This window comes from Camelus bactrianus, chromosome 7 (assembly GCF_048773025.1).
Source record: "Camelus bactrianus isolate YW-2024 breed Bactrian camel chromosome 7, ASM4877302v1, whole genome shotgun sequence".
Taxonomy (NCBI): Eukaryota; Metazoa; Chordata; class Mammalia; order Artiodactyla; family Camelidae; genus Camelus; species Camelus bactrianus.
Window position 1 is genome coordinate 19,705,635 of NC_133545.1, and position 26,487 is coordinate 19,732,121.

The following is a 26,487-nucleotide window of genomic DNA, read 5'->3' on the forward strand; positions in this document are numbered from 1 at the left end:
CACATCTTTTATCTGCCACCACCTTCCTGGTGCTAAGCTTTCTTCCAAATAAGTTAACAGCTTTATTTTCTAAAGATTTCATACTGAGGACTCAATATAGTAGTATATTCCACGTTTAATTTCTTATGTATCTAAAATAATAAGAGATTATAGTTGATTTATAGGAACCTCCGGGATCCATATAAAATATATGCCCTATGCATAGAGTTATCTTCAGGACTTGAAAAGCAGCTTCCATCCCCATTTAGGAATTTCTTTTATAATATCCCTGAAAGGTTCAGCCTTTACTTACGTTTCCTCCAAACTGAGATTCTCCACTTCGAGACATTTTGTTTCATTGTAGAACAGTTATTCTTCTTCCTTACATACATTCTTAAATGTTCCTCCTTGAATCTGCCACTTGGTTGTCTGGGTTCTTCCCTCTGAGATTTGATAAGCCTTTTAATACATTCTGGATATTTGTACAGAAACAAATATTTGACTGGTTTTTGTAAATTACTTTGAAGTGATAATTTTGCATGAAAATGTTTTGCTTCAACAGCTTTTTCTTTATGAATGTTATTAGGGAACGATGTTGCAGGCCATTGAAAGATACATGAAGCAGGCCATTGTGGATAAAGTCTCCAGTGTGTCCAGTTCAGCACTGGTATCTTCCTTAGTAAGTGAGCAAGTAGCCATGTGGTTCTCATGCATGGTATGGTTTCTAGTTGCAAAAACAAAGGGTCATTGTGGTTCTCTCACAAGTGAAATATTAAAACATATGTATACATTTCTATTACTTTATATAAGAGTGCTTTATTGGACAGAGGACCATTGAGCAATTAAAATGGGCAGTTAAAAACATGAAATTTACACATGTTTGAAAGGTTTTGGTCATCAGAAAGTTGTATTGTACATACAATACAGATGGAGGTAAGAGTCGGGTGGGGATCAGGGAAGAAACTGAGAGTCAGTCTCTTTCTTTAAATCTTCCTTGATGACCTGCCCTTCTGCCTCTTGCCTCTTTGTCCTCTGCTTTTGTTGGTGCCCTGTGTCTGCAGTTTTCCTTCAATCCAAAGTCTCCCGTCCTGCTACTGAGTTTCCTCCCAGGAAGTGCTCTTTGTTTTAGTAGTACCTTTTCTTTCTCTTTTTCATCAAAGCAAAATTCATTCATGACAGCCTGTAACGTTGCATTTGATTAAAATTAGTTACTAATGTGTGAATGGATAGATCATCTGAATCACGAAAATTGCTGGTTATGATATAATTGGTCAAGTTTTACAGCAAGCACTCTGCTTTTTTATGGTACTGTGGTTTCTTTCAGGTGAGTTTCCTGGAAGTAAAACCTGTAATGTTAACATTATTTAAGTACTATCCTATTAATTATCTATTCCCTTCCTGCCCTTTCCCTCTCATTGTTTCAGTTTATACACCTCTCCCAGCCCACAAAAACGTGCTCACCTTTGCAAAGGGGTCTTGGAGAAAGTATTTCAGGTTTGTTAGTTGCCTCAGAGACTTGAAATAGACTTATAAAGCTACTAAGCTGTTTCTTTTTTCCGGAAATATTTGTTAGTGATTTTCCAAGGAAACTAACTCAGTGTTTCTAAACTTTTAGTGACCATGCATGATCTGTTCTCAATTTTTTCTGTATTTAGCACATGATGAAGATAAGCTATGATGTGGTTAAGCGCTGGGTCAATGAAGCCCAAGAAGCTGCTTCAAGTGATAATATTATGGTCCAGGTACTGTCATTGAATCACCTTGCCTTATGTCTCAAGATCATCTTTCTTTAACCCTACATTTTAGGGGCAATTTATTGATTCCCCCGAGGAGTATTAGCTGAATATTATAGTACGACTAATATTAATCAGCTTAATAATAGGCAGCCTATTAGTGCATATTCTCAAGTAAACATCCCACTCATGATGATTACCGCCGTAGGCCCTGCTAATGTTTAGTAGACGCTGTAACAGTGTTTGGGAAAAGTCTTATGCTCAGTAATAGTTTGAGATGCTCATTCCAAAGGTCATAATGCGTTTCAGTCCTTTGTTTGAAAATAATTTGTGAAGAAGGATGTTCAATTCAAAGCTTTTCAGGCCTTGATTATAGTAGACATTATAAAAACAGTAAAGAGTAATTTTCACTTTGTGAAGCTTTGAAATTATTTTGTTGGAAAGATCTCTTTTTGATACTCATTGGGCTAGTCTTAATTAAAAGGAACAAGATTAAATCTTAACTGGCAATTTTATGTGAAGTATACCCCATTTGTATTTGAGAGGGTACTTATTTCTCCCCTTTCACTGTTTATAACTTCTCATGTTAGCATATTCAGTTATGAGGAAATAGAGTAGTAATTTTTCCCTTGGGAAACATTCTCACCCTCCTAACTCTGATCATTGTGTTTTTACACAAAGTGCCATGATAATTATACTCCTTAAGCCTCCTTTAGGGGATTAATCCTTTAACTACTAACATAACCACAGATGATTTAAAGCCACTAAGAGAGACCTGTAACACTGGTAAAGCCTTGGACCTGAGAACCTTTGTACTAAGGATGGATGGGGCAACGCTGAACCTGCTAGAGCCATCTTCAGATTGTATGTCACCTCCTTAATACTTACCTAATCTGAATTAACGACTTCTGGGGGTAAATTAGAAACTCTTATTCTTTCAATCTTGCCTGTGTTTGATTCAGTATGAAAAAGATATTCTATTTGTATAGACTGGGTATCTTTTTATTAAAAATCTAGTTCCATATTCTATTTTCATGTAAGTTTTATCCTTTTCCTACTCAGCTGTCTATGTTACATTCTTTTCTTGTTTTTTTAGTACCATGCATTGGGAGTTTTGTATCACCTTAAAAAGAATGATCGCCTTGCTGTTTCTAAGATGTTGAATAAATTTACTAAATCTGGCCTCAAATCACAGTTTGCTTACTGCCTGTTGATCCGAATTGCCAGTCGCTTACTGAAAGAAAATGAAGAGGGGTAAGTGTTTTCATCTAAACCTAAGTAATTTTCCATTTGCTGGTTAACATACTTCAGAGTTTATTTCCTTTATGAGTATTTTTGGGCAATGCTGACTTTACAGATGGATTTAGTGTTTTCCAAATTAAGGAAAAAATCATAGGATTCCACATAACAACTTTTATTTTTACCTTAATGTATGCTTTGGCATATGTACTTTATAAATTATGTTTGCTAGTAATACAATAACAAACTGATATTGAACAAAAATATTTATCATAGGGTATACAATAATTAAATGTGAAAGCTAGAAGTGACATTAAGAATCATCTTGTTTATCCCTTTTATTTTTATAAAAGAATGTTGAAGTACTGCATTTATTTAAATGATTTATTTATTTAAAGTGTGTGAGACCAGTAGAATTACACGTTTGTAAGGTTTTACATTGTTCATGGCGTAGTGCTATATTATCTGATGGTAGACTAATAATATAAGGATGAATACTATAATCTCTTGAGTAATCATTTAAAAAACTAGGAAATATAATGTAACTCTCAACAGAGAAGATAAAATGGAATATTAAAAAATATTCAGTTGAGCTTCCTGTTTTCAATAATGGTAGAGTAGCTTGGTAATATTAGCCCTCCCGCAAATAATAATTATATCATTAGCACAAAACTGTGCTTCCCCAGAACAAGAAAACCCATACTATTTGGAAGTACTGGTGAGTGGTGAAAAGCAGGCAGAAACTGGAGGAAAATTGATGCCTGGAAGACAGAAACTATACTGTGTGAGATTTGTGTGTCTCTGGCTAGTCTCTGGGAATTCTTGGGTGTGGGATCACAGGAAGCCATAGTATTTACTGGACAGTGGGGTCAGAACATAGTTTGAAATTAGAAGAGTGATGAAAATTTAGGGTGGAAATCCTGGGAAAGAGGAAGCCACAGTTAGAGCAAGCCTCAAAATCAGTGTTAAGCTCTGTAGAAATTCTTGACTGACCACCAAATGATGCATATACAGAGAAAGACTCCAGAAAACCTGGCAAAAAGTAGTAGCTGTCAGCTGAATGAACTGAATGGAGAATTCAGTTGCAGCTCACTAGGGAGGAGATAAAGTTTGGAATTTGGTCCCAGCCAAGTTACCTGCCTGCCGGGGAAACATTATAAATTCTACAGTCTTTGCATCATATCATTCTCAATGTCTGTATGTAGTATAAACGAAATTGCTTGACGTGCAAAGAATTTGGAAAATATGGCCAGTAGTAAAGAGCAAAAGTAATCAAAAGAAATTGACCCTAATATGGCCCAGATATTGGAATTAGCAGATAAAAATTTAAAGCACCTATTATAAATTTGTTAAAGAGTTTAATGGGAACTAGTTATAATGAATGAATAGAGGAAGTGGAATTTTAGAACTTAAAGTAGTACATCAGAATTCAACCAGAGAAGCAGAAACCATAGGAGATAAAAATATAAAAGCATCTTCAAGATTGTCTCTGTGTTAGTTTGCTAGGATTGCCGTAGAAAATACCACAGACTGGGTGGCTTACACAACAGAAATTTATTTTCTCACAGTTCTGGAGACTAGGAAATCAAAGATCAGAGGGCCAGTAGGGTTGGTGTCTGGTGAGAACTTTCCCTTGGGTTGCAGATGTCTGCCTACTTGGTGTATGCTCACATGATCTTCCTTTGGTGCATGTGCAGGGAGAGAGAGAGAGAGCTCTGTTGTTTCTTTAAGGATATTAATCCTATCAGATCAAGACCCCACCCTGTGACCTCATTTAACCTTAATTACTTCCTTAGTGGTCCTGTCTCCAAATCGGGTCATACTGTGGGTTAGGGCTTCAATATGAATTTGGTGGGAGTGGGGGGAAGAATACAAGCATTCAATCCGTAACAGTTACCTCATATATTTTCCTATATTTTTATTATAATTTAATACAAAGTTAACTTTTAAAAGTGGCTGGTGATTTCTCAGACCTGTAGAAAGATGTGATTATTAGAGTTAAAAAACAAAACGAAACACCAAATGTGAGTAGAATGAAGGACAAAGATAAACAAGCAAGCACATTTTATCAGTGAATTTTTTGAGCATCAAGGATAAAGAGAAAATTCTAAATTTGATGTAAAGAAAATTTGACTTACATAGTTTTATTTCAGATTTCTCTCAGCTGCATTGCATGTGAGGCATCATGGAGCAATATCTTCATAGTGCTAAGGGAAACTAACTGTCAGTCTAGAATTCTGTACCCAGCCAAACTATCATTCATCAGTGATGGCAAAAGGAAGGTATTTTCAAACATAAAGTTTATGTTTACCAGTCACTTTGTAAGAATTATTCATAGATTTACTCCAGCACAAACAAATAGATACTTAGAAGGCAATAGTGGGATTTAAGAAGTAATAGTAAGCAGTGGAATTCTCACTGCTTATGTAGATAGTTCTAAAGAGATATTTTAACTTTAAAATTTGATAACAAGTTCAGAAATACCAGGATAGCAACATGATAATGATGTTAGATGGAAATAAAAGCATGTTAAGATTTTTTTGTTGTTGTTTTGGTTTTGAGTTTTTTGTTTGTTTTTGTTTGGGAGGAAGATAATTGTTAATGATTAATATTAAACTTTGTTGGAAAAATATATGGGTTATTAACTAAGCATATAAATGAAACGTAAAGCTTTAAAAATGTGGAAATAAAAATGGAACAAAGAAAGTTTGATTGAAGGTTGGTAATGAAAAAATAATAAAGACAGAATATATAAATAGAAAACAAAATGAATTGGGTGGAATTAAGTGCCGACGTGTTAGTTATCGTTTGCTGTGTGAGCAGCTTTAGCAGACATTTATTGTCTCAGTTTCTGTGGTCAGGAATCTGGAAACGGCTTAGGTGTCCGGTTTTGCTTCAGGGTCCCCTCATTATGTTGCAGTCAAGTTGAGAGCTGCAGTCATCTGGATCTGCAGGATTCACTTCAGTTTCATTTGTGCAGTAGTTGACAGGCCTTGGTTTCTCCCTGGCAATCGGCCAGATGCTTCGTTTCTCACTTTGAAAGCCTCTCTATAGGCTGCCTGAATGAGCTGCGGGGAGAGCCTAAGATGAAAGTGGCAGGGATTTATAACCTAATATCAAAAGTGACACACCATTGCCTCTGATGGATTCTCTTGGTCACACAGACCAACCCTAGTATAACATGGGAGGGGACTGCACAAGGATGTGGATGTTCAAAAGTGGAGATTTGGGGGGGACATTTTGGAGGCTGGCTAGCAAATGAAATATTTCAGTTGTCATAATAAATATAAATGGGTTTACTTATATTATTAAAAGAATACTTATTAAAAGAGTCCCAGATTGGGTAAACAAAATAACAGACCTACTATTGCTACTATTAAATTTACAAAAGACACTTCTGTACAAAATGATAAGGAAACAATATAAATAAATATGTCAAGAATATATTGTAGGTATATACTAACACAAAGTGCAGTTTAGTAGTATTAGTATAAGCCGAATAGGAATCAGGGTTTAGAGCATTAAAAATGACAAAGTGGATTCTTGTATTCTGACAAAAGTAATGGTCTGAAAAACGTGCAACAGGAATGATCTTGCATATACTTAATAATACCTTTTCAAAGTATGTAAAGCAAAATCTTAAATATAAGAAATTAAGTTCTTGTGCTGACTTTAAGCAAACTTCTCTTAGATTTGTCAATCAAGAATAAAAACCCAAAGACTGTAGTTGATCTGTGTATCACTGATAGTAAAACTAACCTCAGATTTATAACCCTGTGTCCAAGAGAGAATATACAATATTCTTTAAAATTTTTAAATTGAGAAACATAATGTACATACAGAAAAATATGTACAAGTTATGCAGTTATAGTTGTATGTACGTGAAACACCCTTATAATGACCATATACGTTAGGTATAGTTTATTTCTAGTATTGAAAAAATGCTTTATGTATCCTTCTTGGTCATAATTACTCCCAGTAGAAACCACTATTGTGACTTTTATGGTAGTCATCTCTTTGCTTATATTTAGATTTTTTACCCCTCTGTGCATGCATCCCTAAACAGTAAGGTTTAGTTTTGCCTTGTTTTGAACCTTCTCTCCATTGAATCACGCTATATTTTGGGTCTTATTTTTTTCACTCAATATTTTGGTGTAAGATTCATCCTTGTTTTTGGTGTAGCTCTAGTTTATTTTAATTGTATTTTGTATTTCCTTGATTGAATACTTCTCAGTTTATTTATAGTCATTTTTCTATTAACAGGCATTTGGACTGTTTTGAGCACTTGTTAATAATGAAATGGCTATAAACAGCATCCCTGTATCTGTACCACACATAGAGTTATCTCTTTGTACGTAACATGCACTTCTATAGAGTCTATATCTAGGAACAGAATTGCTGGATTGTTGGGTATACATCTCTTTACTAAGGAATGTTAGGCTTTCTGTTTTCAAAGTGACTGTACCAGTGTGCATTCCAGCCAGAAGTGTGGGATGATACTGATTTTCTGAGGCTTGATATTTTCAAACTTTTACATTTTTACTAACCTAAAGAATATGTTATATATGTTTTATTGAGATACAACTCACATATCATAAAATTCACCTTTTTAAAGTCTGTAATTCAGTGGTCTTTAATATATTCACAAAGTTGTATAACAACCACCACTAACTCCAGAACATTTTCATCACCCTAAAGAGAAACCCCCAACCCATTAAAAGTCACTCCCTATTCAACCCTCTCCTCAACCCCTAAAGAACATTAATCTGCTTCCTGTCTCTATGGATTTGCCTGTTCTGGACATTTCATATAAATGGAATCATACAATATGTGGTCTTTTGTTTTTGGTTTCTTTCACTTACAGTAGTGCTTTCAATGTTCACCTGTGTTATAGAAGTATCAGTACTTCATTCTTTTATGGCTGAGTAATATTCCACTGGGTGGCTATAGCATATTTTATTCATCTGTTCATCTGTTAATGAACATTTGGGTTGTTTCCAGTCTTTGGCTATAATGAATAATGCCACTCTTGGCAGTCATTCATAATTTTTTATGTGAACATGTTTTCAGTTCTCTTGGACATTTATCTGTGAGTAGAATTGCCTAGTCATAGTGTAACTCTGTTTACCTTTTTGTTAAGTGCCAAACTGTTTTCCAAAGTGGTTGCACCATTTTACATTCTTGCCAGCAGTGTATGAAGGTTCCAATTTCTCCACGTCCTCACCAACACTCATTATTGTCTGTCTTTTTTATTATACACACTGTAGTAGGTGTGAAGACATATCTTGTTGTGGGATTTTTTTCCCCATTGGAAAAGTTTTACTGGAAAAAAAGTTATTCAAATAAGTTCTAGGTTTGACAGCTGGGAAGGCTGTGTTTCTCTAACAAGCCAGAGCATCTTTTCATGTGCTTATTGGGCGTGTGTATATCTTCTTTGGGAAAGGTCTATTCAGATCATTTGTTCATTTTAAAAATTAGGTTATTTGTCTTATTGTTGAACTGTCAATGTTGTTAAATATATTTTGGATACTAGAACTTTATTAGATACACAATTTGCAGATACTTCCTTCCATTTATGGGTTGCCTTTTCATTTTCTTGATAGTGTCCTTTGAAGTACGAAAGTTTTAAATTTTGATGAAGTCTAATTTGTCTTTTTTTCTTTGGTTGCTTTTGGTATTATACCTAGGAAACTATTGTTTAATATAAGGTCAGAAAGATTTACACCTGTGCCTCCTTCTTCTAAGAGTTTTTATAGTTTTATCTTTTACATTTTGGTCTTTGAAACATTTTGAGGTATTTCTGTACATGCTGTGAGGTAGGAGTCCAGTTTCATTCTTTCACATGTGGATATCCAGTTGCAGTAAGAGTTTGCAGTTGTCTCAGTTGTCTTGGCATCCTTGTCAAATCATTGTGGTTTTAATTTGTAAATTCCTAATTACTAATGAGTATGAGAACCTTTTTGTATATTTATTAGCCATTTGGATATTCTTTCTTTTTAAATACCTGTTGGAATTTTGCCCATTTTTGGGTGATGAGGATTTGAGTTATCTGCTTTATTCTCGTCGATTTCTAGGTGTTCTTTATGTATTCTAGATGTGAGTCCTTTGTTGGTTGTACATGTTACAAATAGCTTTTTCCACTCAAGTTTGTCTCTTCCCTTTCTTGGTATCTTAATGAACAGAACATTCTTAAATACAATACCAGTCTTGTACTTTTGAAATAATACTTTTGGTATCTTGATCAAGAAATGTTTTCTACTCCAAATTCTCAAATATAGCTTTTCTATTATTTTCTATAAGCATTATAGGTTTAGCTTTTATGTTTTAGGTCTGTACTTTACCTTGGAATTATTTTTTGGATATGGTATGAGATAGCAATATTTTTTTCCCATTTGGATACCCAGTAGTCTAGCACTATTTATTGAAATATCTGTCTATACCCACTGCTGTGGTATCAGCTTTACCGTAGGTCCCGTATCCTTATGTGCATTGGTCTGTTTCTGGGCTCTTGTTCTCCACTGCTCTATATTTCTGTTCCTGTACCAGCAAAACATTGCCCTATCATCACAGCTTTATAATAGTGTAGATATATAGTGGGGCAAATGCTCCTCCGTTACTCATTTGCAGTAGTGTTCACAGCTCTTGTTTTGCATCCTTATTTCTCTTCCCTGTGTATATATAATTCTGTCAGGGGTTGTTTAGCTTTCCCCTCAGTTGAATTTGCCTCTTCCTGAGGCAGTCACACCAAGACCATTAATAATAACCAAGAAGTTCTAACCTGGGCAATCTTATCCCCTAGGTTTTTCACTGACTGGGACTTTAGGGCTATTTCCCACAGACAGCTAGTGAGACCAGCCATCCCAGTGACTGGCCATGCTACCAAAATGCCAGAATGAGTCTTTGACCTCTCATCCTTTGATCCACTTCCAGAAAGCCATAGTAGAAACCTGACTTGATGCCCACCTTGCTGTAACAATTTTTATGCAGACAGGTACAGATGTGTAAGCAGACCTCACACCTAACCTACTGAAGTAATGTTCATTGGGAGAAACTCATAGATGGGCCCCACGTTGCCCTTTCATCCTAGGACAGTGCACAGAGGTCTATAGGCATTTTTCTCAGCCTAAGAGAGGGATTATGGCCCTTGGGCTTTGAGGCTTTGAAATTGCTTTAAGTACTAGAGCACCAGCCCCTCACTGTTGTGATCAGGAATGAGATGCAGAAATAATGTAATGTGGCAAACATTACATCTGATGCCACAGAAATAAAAAAGATTGGAAGAGACTACTATGAACATGCCAACAAATTATGATAACCTATTCTGACAGCTTAGCATAAATTTTGAGGGGAAGCAGCCCTTCCCCGGCATAATCAGGGGCCGGGATCCAAACCTTGCTTGATGTATGACTTGGCATGCTAGTAGCAGGAATCTCCATGACCCCCTTTATGATTGGGGAAGTACTGGCCCCTCCTTTGGTATGATGGGAAGGAGCTTGAGTCCAAGCTTTGTGGTTGAGCAGAATCAATTACCTTACAGATACGGCTGAGTCCAGTTTTTATGGAGGTTCTTAGGAACCTAGCTTCTTTCTGGGTGGCCAGAAGACCAGTTTTGGACAAAATGATCCTTACCCCTCATTTGTTAAGCTCACTTGTTAATTCTCGGAATTTCTCTGACAGTTCCTTTTGATTTTGTATGTATATTATCATAGATGGCATTTCGAAAATATGTAGTTTTTCACTATAAACTTCCCTCTTAGTACTGCTTTTACTGCATCCCATAAATTTTGATATGCCATGTTTTTGTTTGTCTGAAGGTATTTTCTAATTTCCTCTTTGATTTCTTCTTTGACCTATTGGTAGTTGAAGAGTGTATTGTTGAATATCCACATATTTATAAATTTTCCAGTTTTCCTTTTGTTATTGATTTCTAGTTTCATTCATTGTGGTTGAAAAAGATACTTGGTATAATTTTAATCATCTTAAATTGAAGACTTGTTTTGTGACCTAACATGTGATCTATTCTGGAAAATGTTCCCTGTGCGCTTGAGAAGATTGTGTGTTCCGCTGTTGCTGGGTAGAATGTTCACTATATGTCTACTAGGTCAATTTGCTCTGTAATGTTCCAGCCCACTTACTGATTTTCTATCTGGATGTTCTATCCATTACTGAAAGTAGGGAGTTGAAGTTTTCCATTATTGAATTACTCTCTATTTTATCTTTTTGGATATATCATTGTTTGCTTTCTATATTTAGCTTTTTGAAAAATTTTTTGACTATTCTGGGTCCTTATAAATTTTAGGATCACCTTTGAGTTTCTACAACAAAAAATCTGCCTGTTTTGGATTAATTGTTGCCACTATAGAAATATGGTGATTTTTTATTTTTGCATGTTGATCTTGTAGTCTGTAACCTTGCTATGGTCATTTATTTTGTGTGTGTGTGTGTGTGTGTGTGTGTTCCTTGGGATTTTCATGTACAGGATCATGTCATCTCTGAACAAAGATGGCTTTATATCTTCCTTTCCAAACTAGATGTTTTTTATTTCTTTTTTTGCCTAATTGTGCCATCTTGAACCTTCAGTACAATGTTGAGTAGAAGTGCTGAGCATATACCCTTACCTTGTCCTGCTAAAGAAGAAAGCATGAAACTTCATGTTAATGGAATTTTCTGAAGATGCCCTTTATCAGCTGAGGGCATTTCCTTCAATCTCTAGTTTTTTGAGAGTATTTATCATGAGTGGATGTTAGATTTTTGTTGATTGCTTTTTCTTCATTTGTTAAAATGATCATGTGGATTCTGTCCTTTATATTGTTAATTTGATATGTAACATAAATTGATTTGTTGATGTTAAATTAATTTTGCATTCCTGGGATAAATGCTACTCAATTATGGTATATAATTCTTTTTATGTATTGGTGGATTCAGTTTGCTGATGTTTTGTTAAGGAGTTTGTACGTCTATGTCAGGAGGAATATTGGTCTGTAGTTTTCCTGTGAAAATTTGTCAGTCTTTGTTATCCAGATAATACTGGCATCACATCATTAGTTGGGAGATAGTATACCCTCTTCATTTATTTTATGAAAGAGTTTGTGAAGGATTGGTATTGTTTCTTTACATAGTTGGTAAAATTAGCCAGTGAAGCCATTGGGACCTGTTTTTTTGTTTGTTTGTTTGTTTGTTTTTGTTTTTTGAGGAAAGATTTTAAGTAACTCATAAGTCTGTTTAGATTCTGTATTTCTTTGTGAGTCAATTTTAGTAGTTTGGTATTTCTAGAGATTTTGCCATTTCATCTAAGTTATCTAATTTGTTGGCGTATTGTTGTTTATAATATTCCTTTCTAATCATTTTAATTTCTTTAGGGTCAGTAGTGTTGTCCCCTTTTTCATTCCTGATTTTGGTAATTTGTATTCTTTTTTTATCTTGTTTAGTCTAGCTAAAGGTTTGTCAATATTGTTGAATTTTTTCAAAGAACTAACTTTGAGTTTCATGGATATTTTAAAAATTATTATTTTTCTGCACTTTAGTCCATTGATCTCTGCTCTGATGTTTTTGAATTTACTTTCTTCTTGTTATGGGCTTGGTTTAACTCTTCTTTCTCTAATTTCTTTGTTGTGGAAGCTTAGATTATTGATTTGTGGCCTTCTTTTCTGGTATAGGTGTTTACAGCTATAAATTTCTCTCCAAGAATTGCTTTAGTTACATCTAAAATTTTGATATATTGTGTTTTTGTTGTCATTTGGTTTCAGATATTTTCTTGTTTTCCATTTGGTTTATTCTTGATCCATGAGTTACTTAGAAATACGTTCTTTAACTTCCATATATTTGGGGATTTCTCTGTTTTATTTTATGTTGTTGATTTATAATTTAACTCAGTTGTGGTTGGGGAACATGCTTTGATGATTTGTCTTTTTAAATTTATTGAGATTTGTTTTATGACTAGCATTTAATCTGTCCATGAGAACTGTCCATATGGACTTGAAAAGAATGTGTATTTTACAGTCACTGGGTTGAATGTTCTAGGCTGAGTTGCGTGATTAAGTTGCTCAAGTCCTCTATATCCTTGATGATTTTCTGTCTAGTTGTTCTCTCAAATATTGGGTAGGTATAGACATCTCCAACTATTATTGTTAAATGGTCTGTTTTTCCTGTCATTTTGTCAAGTTTTGTTTCATGTATTTTGATGCTCTGTTATTAAGTATGTATGCATTTATCATTGTTATATCATCCTGATGTTTTGATTTCTTTCTCATTATGAAGTATCTCTTTTTGTCTGTTGTAATATTTTTATCTGAAATTCTATTTATCTGTATTAAAAGAACCACTCCTGTTCTCTTAGGAATTACTGTTTGCATCACATATCTTTTCCCATCATTTCACTTTCATCCTATTTGTATCTTTGAATCTAATGTGTAGCTTTTGTAGACAGTACATCTTGCTTTTTTATCCAGTCTGGCAATCTCTATCTTTTGGTTGGGGTGTTTAGACCACTCACATTTAATATAATTATTGATATTGTTGTATTTACCTTTCCATTTTGCTCTTTGTTCTGTATAAGTTTCTTGTCTTTTTGTCCCTTTCTTCCTCTTTGACTGCCTTCTTTTGTGTTAAATAAATGTTTTCAGTGTGTCATTTTAATTTCTCTGTCAGTATTTTTATTTTTAAAAAGTTGTTTCTCTAAGGATTAGATTATGCATTTTAACTTACCACAGTCTACTTCAGAATAAGACTAAATTAGTTTTAGTAAAATGTAGAATCTTTGCTCTAGTTAGTTCTGATCTCTCCACACTCCTCTTTGCTATTATTGTCATGTATATTATGTGTATGCATTATAAATCCAACAATGCAGTGTTATAATTACTGCTTTATACAACTTTATGTCATTTAAAATAATTAAGAAATGAAAAAAATTATTTATAGAATCATTTATATCAACTCACATATTTACCATTTCTAGTGCCCTTTTTTCTCCTTGATTATTCATGTCATTGTTTGGAGTCAGTCTTTCAGTCTAACACACTTTCTTTATTATTTTTTATAAATCAGGTATGTTAGCAATGCATTCTCTCAGTCATTGCTTATCTAGAAATGTCCTTTTTTAGCCTTCATTTTTAGAGGATAGTTCTGTTGGGTAGAGAATTCTTATTTTTTAATTTCAGTTCTTTGAATATGGCATTCTCTGTTCTGTTGTTCCAGGTGAAAAATCAGCCATTAATTGTATTGATTCTCCTCTGTACAATGTGATGAGTATCTTTTATCTTGCTGCTGTCAAGATTTTCTCTTTGTCTTATGCTTTCAGCACTGTGACTTACGGTGTGTCTCTTCGTGAGTCTCTTTGTATTTATCTTATTGGGATTTGTTGAGATTCTCAAGTACGTAGATTAATGGCTTTTTAAAAATCAAATTTTGGAAGTTTTTGACCAATATTTCTCCAGATATTCCTTTTGTCCCATTGCCTCTTTCCTTCTGGGACTCCTATCAAATACTGGCATACTTGGTCATATTGCACAGGTCTCCAAGACGCTGTTTTGTTTTCTTCATTCTTTTTTTTTTTTACTCTCTCAGCTGAATTACCTCATTCTACCTATCTTCAGGTTTACTGAGTTTTTTCTACTGTGAATGCAAATTAACTATTGAATTGTAGATTTGAAAAAAAATTTTCATTGTTTCCAAACTCTCTTTTTTTAAATTGAAGTATAGTTGATTTATAATATTGTATTAGTTTCAGGTGTACAAAGAAGTGATTTAGTTATATGTATGTATATATATTTTAGATTATTTTTCATTGTAGGTTATTGCAAGATACTGAATATTGTTGTCTGGGTTATATGGTAAATCCTTATTGCTTACCTGTTTTATTTCTGTATAGTAGTGTATACCTGTTTATCCCTTAATCTTAATTTATCCCTACTCCCCCTTTTCCCTTTAGTAAACATAAATTTGTTTTCTGTCTGTTTCTATTTTGTAAGTAGATTCATTTGTATTATTTTTAGATTCCACATATAAAAGGTATCATATAATATTTATCTTTCTCTGTCTGACTTACTGCACTTCCTGCACTTAGTATGGTATTCTGTAGGTCCATCCATGTTGCTGCAGATTCTTTTTTATGACTGAGTAATATTCCATTATATCTCTATATCTTACATCTTTATCCATTCATCTGTTTATGGACGCTTAGGTTGCTTCCATCTCTTAGCTATTGTGAACAGTGCTGCTATGAACATTGGGGTGCACGTATCTTTTTGAATTAAAGTTTTTGTCTTTTTTTAGATATATGCCAGGAGTGGAATTGGTGGATCATATGGTAGCTCTATTTTTAGTTTTTTAAGGAACCTGTATATTGTTATCCATAGTGGTTGCCCTAATTTACATTCCAATCAACAGTGTACAAGGGTTCCCTTTTCTATGCACCCTTTCCAGCATTTATTATTTATAGACTTTTCGATGATAGCTATACTGACAGATGTGCAATGATACATCATTGTGGTTTTGATTTGCATTTCTCTGATAATTAGTGTTGATCATCTTTTCTGTATCTGTTGGCCATCTGTATATCTTCTTTGGCAAAATGTCTTTTTGGGTCTTCTGCCCATTTTTTAAGTTGGATTGTTTGTTTTCTTGATGTAGAGTTTGGAAATTAATTTTGGAAATTAAGCCCTTGTTATTTGCATCATTTGCAAATATATTCTCCCATTCCGTAGGTTGTCTTTTCATTTTGTTGATGGTTTCCTTTGCTGTTCAGAAGCTTTTAAGTTTGATTAGGTCCCATTTGTTTATTTTTGCTTTTATTTCTTTTGCCTTCAGAGACCAAAAGATTGTGACGATTTATGTCAGACAATGTTTTACCTGTGTTCTCTTCTAAGAAATTTATGGTGTCATGTGTTATATTTAGGTGTTGAAGCCATTTTGAGTTTATTTTTGTATGTGGTGTGAGGGAGTGTTCTAATTTCATTAATTTACATAAGGTTGTCCAGCTTTCCCAACACTACTTGCTGAAGAGACTGTCTTTTCTCCATTGAATATTCTTGCCTCCTTTGTCAAAGATTAATTGACTGTAGGTGTATAGGTTTATTTCTGGGCTCTCTATTCTGTTCCATTGATCTGTATTATCTGTTTTTGTGCCATTGCTGTGCTGTTTTGATTACTGTAGCTTTGTAGTATTGTCTGAAGCCAGGGAGAGTTATGCCTCTAGCTTTGTTCTTTGTCCTCAGGATTACTTTGGCAATTCTGTGTCTTTTGTGATTTCAATGTAAATTTTAGAATTATTTGTTCTATTTCTGTGAAAAATGTTCTGAGTAATTTGATAGAGATCACATTAAATCTGGAGATTAATTTGCATAGTATGACGATTTTAGCAATATTGATTCTTCCAATCCAAGAGCATGAGATATCTTTCCCATTTATTTGCATCATCATCAGTTTCCTTTATCAGTGTTTCATAGTTCTCAGCATACTGATCTTTCACCTCCTTGGTTAGGTTTATTTCTAGGCAGTTATTTTTTCAATGTGATTTTAAACAGGACTTTTTTTTTTTTTAACTTTCTCTTTCTGTTATTTCATTATTAGTACAAAGAAATACAACTGATTTCTCTATATGAATCTTGTATCCTGCTACCTTGTTGAATTCATTTGTTAGTCATAGTAGTTTTTGTGCAGAGTCTATGGGGTTTTATGTATACAGTATCACATCATCTGTATATAATAACAGCTTTACCTCTTCCCTTCCAATTTGGTTACCTTTTATTTCTTTTTCTTGTCTGATTGCTGTGGCTAGGACTTCTAGTACTAGGTTGAATAGAAATGATGATAGTGGGCATCCATGAATTTAGTGGGAAGGCTTTCAGCTTTTCGCCGTTGAATATTATGTTGGCTGTGGGTTTGTCGTAAATAGCTTTTGTGATGTTTTTGCCCCTTTTTTGTTAATGTGGTATAGCACATTGATTGATTTGCATATGTTAAACCATCCTTGCAATCCTGGAATGAATCCAGCATGATCATGGTATGTGATCCTTTGTATGTACTGTTGAATTTGGTTTGCTAAAATTTTGTTCAGGATTTTTGCATCTATATTCATCAAAGATAGTGGCCTGTGATTTTCTTCCTTTTTTTTTTTTTTTTTTTTTTTTTTTTGTGGTGTCCTTGTCTGGTTTTGCTATCAGAGTGTTGGTGGCTTCATAGAATGACTTTGGGAGTGTTTCCTCCTCTTCAGTTTTCTGAAATAGTTTGAGAAGAATAGATATAAATTCTTTGTATGTTTGGTAGAATTCTTTAGTGAAGCCATCTTGGACTGTGGTTTGCAGGGAATTTTTTTTTTTAATTCTATTTCACTTCTAGTGATTGGTATCTTCAAATTATTTGTTTCTTTTTGACTCAATTTTGGCAAACTCTATGTTTCTAGAAATTTGTCCATTTCTTCTAGGTTGTCCAATTTGTTGGCATATAACTGTTTATAATACTGTGATTTTTTTGTTTTGTTTTCTGTGGAATTGGTTGTTATTTTTCCTCTTTCATTTCTTACTTTGTTTATTTAGGTCCTCTCTCTTTTTTCCTTGGTGAACCTGGCTAGAGGTTTGTACATTTTGTTTATCCTTTCAGAAAACCAGCTCTTGCTTTTATTGATCTTTTCTATTGTTTTTTGATCTTTTTATTTTCTTTCTGGTCTTTATTATTCCTTTTTCTAATTCTTTTAAGTAGTAAGTTAGGTTGTTTGAGATTTTTCTTGCTCCTTGAGGAAGGCCTGTATCACTAGAAACTTCCCTCTTAGAACTGCTTTTGCTGCATCCCATAGATTTTGTAAAGTTGTGTTTTTATTGTTGTTTGTCTCAAGGTTTTTTCTGATTTTTCTCTTCGAGTTCATCACAGACTTTTTTTTTTTTTAAGTTGCATGCTGTTTAGTCTTCATGTGACCATTTTTTCCCCATTTTTCTTTCTATGGTTGATTTCTAGTTTCATACTGTTAAGGTCAGAGAAGATGCTTGAAATAATTCCTATACTTTTAAATTTGTTGAGGTTTGTTTTGTGTCCTAGTATGTGGTCTAACGTAGAGAATGTTCCATGCATGCTTGAAAAGAATTCTGGATTCCAGGTGTTTTTTGGATGTAGTGTCCTGTAGCTGTCAATTAAGTCCAACTGTTTTATTGTGTCATTTAGGATCTCTGTTGCCTTATTGAATTTTCTGTTTGGTAGATCTGTCCATTGATGTTACTGGGATGTTAAAGTCTCCTACTATTATTGTATTACTGTCAGTTTCTCCCTTTATGTCTGTTAGTATTTACTTTATCTATTTAGGTGCTTCTACATTGGGTGTACACATGTTAATGAGTGTAATATTCTCTTCTTTTGTTAACCCCTTTATCATTATATAGTGTCCTTCTTTGTCTTTTTTTATGGACTTTGTTTTAAAATCTGTTTTGTCTGATATGAGCATTGCTTCCCCTGCTTTCTTGTCATTTTAATTTGCATGAAGTATCTTTTTCCATCCCCTCACTTTCAATCTATGTGTGTCTTTCACCCTAAAGTGAGTCTCTTGTAGGCAGTATATTGTAGGTTCTTGTTTTTTTATCCAAGCGGAATTGAAATTTTTGTTCCAATTATTGTACTTTTCAAATCCAGAGTTTCTGTTTGGTTCCTTTAAAAAAAATTCATTTTAATCCCTTTGTTGGTATTCTTTCTTCCGTGAGGCATGATGTCATGCCTTCAACTTTTTAATTTCCTTCAGTTCTTTAGACATGCTTTCTTTTACTTCTTTGAACATATTTATATTAGTTGACTTAAAGTCTTTGCTTAGTAAAGGCAACCTTTGGGCTTCCTCAAGAATAATCTCTTTGACTGCTTTTTTTCCCTAAATATGGGCCCATACCTTACTATTTCTTTGTGTGTGTCATAGCTTTTTGTCAAAAACTGGATATTTAAAATAATGTGGTATCTCTGGTAATCATATTTCCCCCTTCTCCATCCTCAGAGTTTATTATTGTTGCTATTGTTGTTATTGTTTGTTTAATGACTTTTCTTGACTAATTCTGCCATCCTTATTCTTTGTCATGTGTGGCCACTAAAATCTCTGCATGATTAGCTGAATCTTCAGATAATGATTTGACAGATTTTCTTAAATGCTTTTGACCAACATGTCTCCTGCTTTTTTTTTCCAGTGAGCACTTCGTGTGTTGGGGCATGCCTTCTATGCTCTGGCAGTTTATAACTCTGCCCTAGTGTTTACTTCCTACTTGTGCAGAAACTCACAGTCTAGCATAGATGAGAGATTAGAGCTCTGTCAGGTCTTTCCTGGCATTGCACAGCCTTCTAGATCCCCAGAAATATGTCAGAAATTACTAAAGCCCCTTATAGGTGTCTCATTTCTTAGATTTTCCTTTTGAGTTTTTTTGGCCAGCCTTTTGTTTGCCACAACTAGAATCACTTCCTCTGGCAACTACAATGTTAAATAATTGCTGCTCATTGTGGGGGGTCAGATCCTCGGTATAGGGTTTTGCTCACTGAATGACCTATGAGTCAGGTGAAGTAAAGATTAACTCCACAAATGGGGTTTTTTTAGGGAGGGTTTTAGGTCCAGTCAGGTCAAGGAGTGACAGTTCTCTGGGGACAGGGCTTTTGTTGGCCCTCCAAATTAATCTCCTTCCTTCACTGGCTACTAGGCTGCTGGCTTTCATAACTAGTGGAGTTCTGAGGCTGCTGGTTTCCAAGGCTACCGTGAAACTGGGAAGACGGCATGAAATAGAGCAAGTTAAAACACTAGAAAGCTTACTGTTCTTATGAAGATTCAGCTGTTCCTCCTGAATAAATGTTACTAGGGTTTTTGCAAGCCTTTGGCTAACTACTAGAGTGCTGAGAAAGTTGATTTTGAAAATTTATGCCAGTGCTCTCATTGCTTTTATGGGGGAGTGAATGTTCAGAGGTCCTTCATTTATGAATCCCGAAGTGCTTCTGATTCTGCCTGTGCTTTTAACTAGTATGCATATTTCCTCTGTTCTTTTTAGTATCTAATTATGGCCTATGTATATTTATTGTCAGCCATGAAAGTCCAGTCTTTGATTTCATTGAGAGCTGCTTGCGAAATAAACATGAAATGGTTATTTATGAAGCTGCTTCAGCTATCATCCATCTTCCTAATTGTACTGCAAGGGAGTTGGCACCTGCTGTTTCAGGTTAGTTGTATGTTTGATAGCTGGCTTTTATTTATTTTCTTACATTTTTGCTTTAAGTTCCATAGGTCTACAGGATAATTATTTCTGAACCTTAGCTCTCTATATATAGCCTTTACATTCTGATATGTGGATTATTTATTTCAGTGGTTCTTTACTTAATTACAGTTGTCCCTCTATATCCGCAGGTTCTGCATCCCACAGGTTCAACCAAATCAGTTCACAGTTGAGTGAATCCTCAGTGTAGAACCTGTGGATACCAAGGGCTGACTGAACTACGAAATTTCATATAAGAGTCTCAAGCATCCTCAGATTTGGTATCTGTTGGAGGTCCCAGAACCAGTCCCCTGCAGATACGGAGGGATAGCTATAATTCTTTTTCTGAAGTTACCATTTCCCCATGTAAAAAACATTAAAAATTTTTTTACTTAGAAAAAAGTAATTTTAATGCCTTCAGTTCTCCTTAATGTTTAAAAAGCCTGTTTGCTCTTATAACTATAAATATTCCTACTCTTTAAATCCAGACATTAATGGGTTTGTTAAATTTTTGTAGAAAAATTAATCAACTGTTTCCATATTTAAAGTTTTTATAACTCAACAAAGAGTGACTTTTCTATTTTTTCATGTGAACTTCTGATGCTGTGATCTAATTACTTTATGCATATTTTGAATATGATTCTTTATGTACTGTGTTTTTGGAAATATGATATATGATGAAATGAGCTATATTCACAGTGATTTTTTTTTTCTAGTTCTTCAGCTTTTCTGTAGCTCTCCTAAGCCAGCTTTGAGATATGCAGCTGTGAGGACCTTGAACAAGGTATGTGAACCTTTGCTAACTATTGACATATCAGTGTTTGATTCAGAAACCTTAAATTGAACCATTTGGCTTTCTCTCCAAAGTTAGTAGATATGACTTATGAGCTTTACTTCTATAGCATCTCATTTGTATTTGTGGCCTTAAGTATGGCATTTTTACTATTATTCAACTAAAGATTATAATTCATTTCTGACTTTCAAGCACTTCATAGTCAAGAGCCTTACTCTCCAGTATGATGGGCTTTAGCCATAAGTGGCTGTTTCCATTCTAATTAATTAGAATTAAATAAAATTAAAAATTTAGTTCCTCCATCATTCTAGTCACACTTCATGTGCTCAGTAGCCACATGTAGTTAGTGACTATCATACTGGGCAGTGCAGACATAGAACATTTCTATCATTGCAGAAAATTTTCTTGGACAGTGCTAGTCTTGAACAGTGCTGATTCACATATGTAATTTTAAATTTTATTGTAACCACATTAACATTTTCTAAGATGAGATTAATTTTAATAATATACTTTAGTTACCTAATAAAATGTCATATCAACATGTGATCAGTATAAAATTATTGCAGATACATTTTACCTTCTGTTTTTTGATATTAAGTCTTTGATATTTAGTGTCTATTTTATATTGACAGTATACTTCAGTTTGGAGTGGCCACATTTCAAATGCTTAATAGTCACATGTGGCTGTTGGCTACCATATTATAAGTATATACTTATACATATTATAGCATAAGTCTAGAAGATACAATATAGGAACATGGAATGAATTAAATAGCTATAAAAGTTTTAAATGAAAGTTTAATGTAGTAGAAAACTTGTCATAATGCAGTGGTATGTAATCGATTATAAATTAATTGTATGAACAATTGAAGGAGAGAGAAGTTTAGAGCAGCCTTTATGGAAGAAGCCTTTATAGAACAACAATATGAATTATATTTTAAAGAGTTGGTGTAGGTCCACATTCCTTCATCTATAATCTTGGAGCCAGATGTGTGTCAGAATTCAGTATTTTATGAATTTCAGGGAGCTAATGTATTGCTGTCTCTTATTTTGCATACTAACGTCATCGGGCCTGGAGCAGCACTCCACCTTTAGACACATTAATATTTCTTCTTTGTACATATGGCTGTCCTTGCTAAGTGGAATATATTAAGACTTAGTTTTACACTAGTTTGGGTCATGTTTTGTTGTTAAGTGAATTTTGATGCCAATACTTTGCTGAGTTTTTAGAATTTTAGAATTGTGGGTAAAGGATTTTTTTTTTTTTTTTTTACCAGTATTGGGATAGGCAGAGAGGTGAACGTCATCAACAAAAGCAAAGAAGCAGGAAAATGACAGACACGTTTTAATGACCATGAGCGATCCAGTTTGACTGGAGTTTGCTTGCTTAAATATAGAAGTGTTTTCTAAGTGATAAGATATTAAGAGTCTGGGCAGTGTTTATCATTCTAGGCCCTGTTCTCAGAGATTCTAACATCTAGTAGAATAGCTATTCATGAACACATCTATTATAAAGAAAAACAGGTCAACTGTAATAGAAGACAGACTTATACTGTTATACATACTGATACTGTTACAAATGTTATAGAAACCTGGGATGAGAAAGTGCTGTGCTATACTATGACTGGCAGGTAATCACTTATCAAATGATACATCACACCTTTTTAACTGGTACCGTTCATCCTGAAACAATCACTTTTTAACCTATGTTGTCCTATTTACATTTTAAAAAGCCATTTACCGTAATTAAAATTTTTATTTCCTTCTTCCCTTATTTTTTAAAGTTCTGGTCTTTATCCATAGCAATTTGCTTATTTTTTTTTCTTGCCCTTTGACAAGGTGGCAATGAAGCACCCCTCTGCTGTTACTGCCTGCAACCTAGACTTAGAAAACTTGATCACAGACTCAAACAGAAGTATTGCTACCCTGGCCATTACTACACTCCTCAAAACAGGAAGTGAGAGCAGTGTGGATAGGCTTATGAAGCAGATATCATCTTTTGTGTCTGAAATCTCAGATGAGTTCAAGGTAAAAGTTTAAATACAATCATGTTTTCTTCTAGTCGCTGGCTTACCTATTTCTTAACAGTGACTTTTGATGAGTAGAAGTTTTAAATTTTTATGAAGTCTAATTTATTAATGTTTTTCTTTCACAGTTACTGCTTTCTGTGTTCTAAGACTTTTGTCTATTACCAAATCTTAAAGATATTTTATATTTTTTTCTAAATATTTTACAGTTCTAGCTTCTACATTTTGGCCTGTGATCCAACTTGAATGAGTATTTGTGTGTGATAAATTCATTTTTTTTCCATACTTTTTTCCAGTCATTCCAGCATAATTTGCTTAGAAAACTTTCTTTCCCCATTGGAGTGCCTAGGCATCTTTGTCTAAAAAGCAGATAACCAGATAATTGTAGGCATATTTCTGGGCTCCTTATTATATTCTGTTGATCTATTTGTCAGTCCTGTGCCAGTACCACACTTTGTTGATTAATGTAGCTTTATGGTACCTCTTAAATGTGTGGTCTTCCAACTTTGTCCTTTTTTAATATTCTAGTTCCTTTGCATTTCCATATAAAATTTAGAACCATCTTATAATTTCTGTAAAACAAAGCCTGCTGGGATTATAATTGGGAATGTGTTGAATCCATAGTCAGTTTGGGGAGAACTGACATCTTAATATTTATTCTTCCAGTTCATAAATATGGTATACCTCTCCATTTATTTAGGTCTTCTTTAATTTCTTTGAGCAATGTTTTGTAGCATTTACTCTAGAGGTCTTGCATGTCTTTTGTTAAATTTATATCTAAAAATTTTATGTTTTTTATTCCATTTAATTAAAATTTCTATTTCATTGTTTGCTGCTAGTATATAAAAAATACTTTTAAAAAAACCTTTCCTATAACTCGATATTCTTGCTAAGCACCTTTACTGCTTCTACTAGTTGTTATATACATTCCTTAGGATTGTCTATATAAATAATCATGTTATCTGTGAATAAAGACGGTTTTACATCATTTCCTATCCAAATACCTGTCCTTTCTTTTTCTTGTCTTATTAAAATGGCTAGGACTTCCAATACAGTGTTGAATAGAACTGGTGAGAATGTGTCAAGAGATAATAAAAACAAAACAGTAAATTTCAGTTAGAAGAATTAAGTCTTATTTAAAGTCTTATTTAGTTCTTAATCAAGAAGTATAGCTGACCCGATTTACTCTCTTCTAGTGTGTATCTACTTTTAAAAAACAAACTTAGCCTATGCTCTCAAGTGGACATTTTGAATCTTTGGGGAACCTTGGGAGTTTATGATGGTCATTTTGAAATACAATTTATTGAACGAATCTCCTATCCTTGAACACTTAGATAGCTTGCAGTATTTTGTGATTACAAGTGATGCCACAGTGGATAACCTTGTGTATATGTTTTCTTGAAATGTTGGAGGTGTGTCCTCAGGGTGAATCCTAGTTCATATGCTAGACTGAAGGGTAAATATATAGTTTTGTAGAGTATGCTAAATTCTACCAGCAATGTATGAGTGCCAGTTTCCCAATAGCTTCACCTATAGAGTATTTTGAAGTTTTGCCAACCTGATGGGTGAGAAAGGGTATCTCAGTGTAGCTTTAATTTGAATTTCTTTTATCATGAAAGAAGTTAAACATCTTTGCATATTTTTAAAGATCATTTAATATCTCTTTTTGAATATTGTCTGTTCATATCTTTCCCCCATATTCTATAAGATTTTTGGTCTTTTGTTTCCTCAATTAAATTTTTTTATATATTAGGGATATTAGTTCTTTATCTGAAATGTGCTATGGTATTTTCTCTCAGTTTGTCATTTATCTTTTAGTTTTTCTTATAATGTCTTTTATTATGCACACTTTTAAAATTTTTATGTAGTTAGATTTGTTGATCTTTTCTTTTATTGGGTTGGACTTTTGATTAATAATTAATTAGAAAGACTTTCTCTTCAGATTGTAGAATCTGAATGGGTGCATTTATTCTACCCATGTTTTCTTCTAGTATATGTATAGTTTTACTTTTTGCATTTAAGTATTTGCCTCCTTGGATTTTTAAATTATATATAGACTAAGAAATGTATGTAATCTTATCCTTTTCCATGACTATCCAGTTGCCCCCCCAAAAGTTTCATTTAAAAGGCTGTCTTTGCCCCAGCATTTGAGATACCACCTTTACCATATACTAATGTTCCATATGTACTTGGGCCTATTTGGGGGCTTTCTATTCTATTCTGTTGTTGTCTCTATTAATAGCGGGGTTGGGTATAGCTCAGTGGTAGAGCGCATGCTTAGCATGCATGAGGTCCTGGGTTCAATCCCCAGTACCTCTATTAAAAAAAATAATAATAAATAACTAAACCTAATTATCCCCACCCAAAAAACTAAATTAAAAAAATACATCAGTACCACACACTATTTTAAATATAGAAGTTTCATAGGATGTATTAGTATCTCTTAGTCCCCTCTCATAGTTCTTTATTTTTATTGTTTCCCTAGCTATTCTTACATATTTATTTTTCCTTATGAACTTAAGTATTAACTTGTCTAGTTTCATAAAAAATTTCATTGGTATTTTTATGGGGATCACATGAAGTTTATAAGTTAACTTAGGGGAGAATAAATCTCTTGACGATGTTGAGATATCCTAACCAAGAACAAGGGATATTTTTAATTTGTTCAAGTCTACTTTTGTGCCTTTTTAGAATATTTTATAGTATCTTTTAATTTTGAGTATTTGAAAAGTTCTTTTCTTAGGTATTTTATCTTTATTGTTGTTGCTATTTATATCTTTTTTACTCGTATCTTCTACCTTGTTATTATTTGTGTATATGAACAGTATTATTTTTGCATGTTAATTTTATAGTCTACTACCTTACTGAGTTGAGTTAGTTTTATCATTGATTCTCTGTGGTTTCCAGATTATACTGTCATGTCATTTGTAAATAAAGATGGTTTTGTCTTTTATTTTCTAGTTCTTATTCCTCTAATCGTTTTCTCCTGTCTAATTGCATTGATTAATATCTCCAGAATACTGTCAAATAATAGAAATAGTAGCATCCTTAAATTGTTTCTGACCTTAATGTATATGACTCTTGGGGCTATTAAGGAATATGCTGGCAATAGGACTGAGAGGGGTGTGTGTGTGTGTGTGTGTGTGTGTGTGTGTGTTTAAAATGGAAGGGTCCATCCATTCCTATTTTGTTTAAGAATTTTTGCTAGGAATGAGTGTTGGATTTTATCAGACGTTTTTCAGCATCTATGGATATAATTATATGACTTTTCTCCTTAAACTCATTAATGTTGATGAATTGTATTAATTTTCTAATGTTGAACCAGTCTTGCATTCTTGGCATAAATTCCATTTCATCATGGCATGTTATTTTCTTACTGTTGTGTTGGAGTCTGCTAGCTAATATATCACTTAGAATTTGTACATCAATATTCATAACTGATTTCCGTCTGTAATTTTTCTTTTTGCATGTATACCATCTTTATTAGGTTTAGGTATCATTGCTTCATAAAGATTGTGGATGTT

General features: G+C 33.7%; 1 protein-coding gene across 4 annotated transcripts in view; it reads left to right on the top strand.

The window, feature by feature from the left end:
- COPG2 (COPI coat complex subunit gamma 2) overlaps positions 1 to 26,487 on the top strand; it is a 126,269-nt gene that overhangs the window by 24,681 nt on the left and 75,101 nt on the right. For all 4 annotated transcript variants that reach the window (XM_045511056.2, XM_074367055.1, XM_010947528.3 and 1 more), the window contains exons 7-12: positions 566 to 658; positions 1,635 to 1,721; positions 2,809 to 2,966; positions 19,977 to 20,110; positions 20,860 to 20,927; positions 22,776 to 22,964. In XM_045511056.2, the coding sequence (XP_045367012.1) occupies positions 566 to 658; positions 1,635 to 1,721; positions 2,809 to 2,966; positions 19,977 to 20,110; positions 20,860 to 20,927; positions 22,776 to 22,964 (729 nt within the window). The remainder of the gene's footprint in view (positions 1 to 565; positions 659 to 1,634; positions 1,722 to 2,808; positions 2,967 to 19,976; positions 20,111 to 20,859; positions 20,928 to 22,775; positions 22,965 to 26,487) is intronic.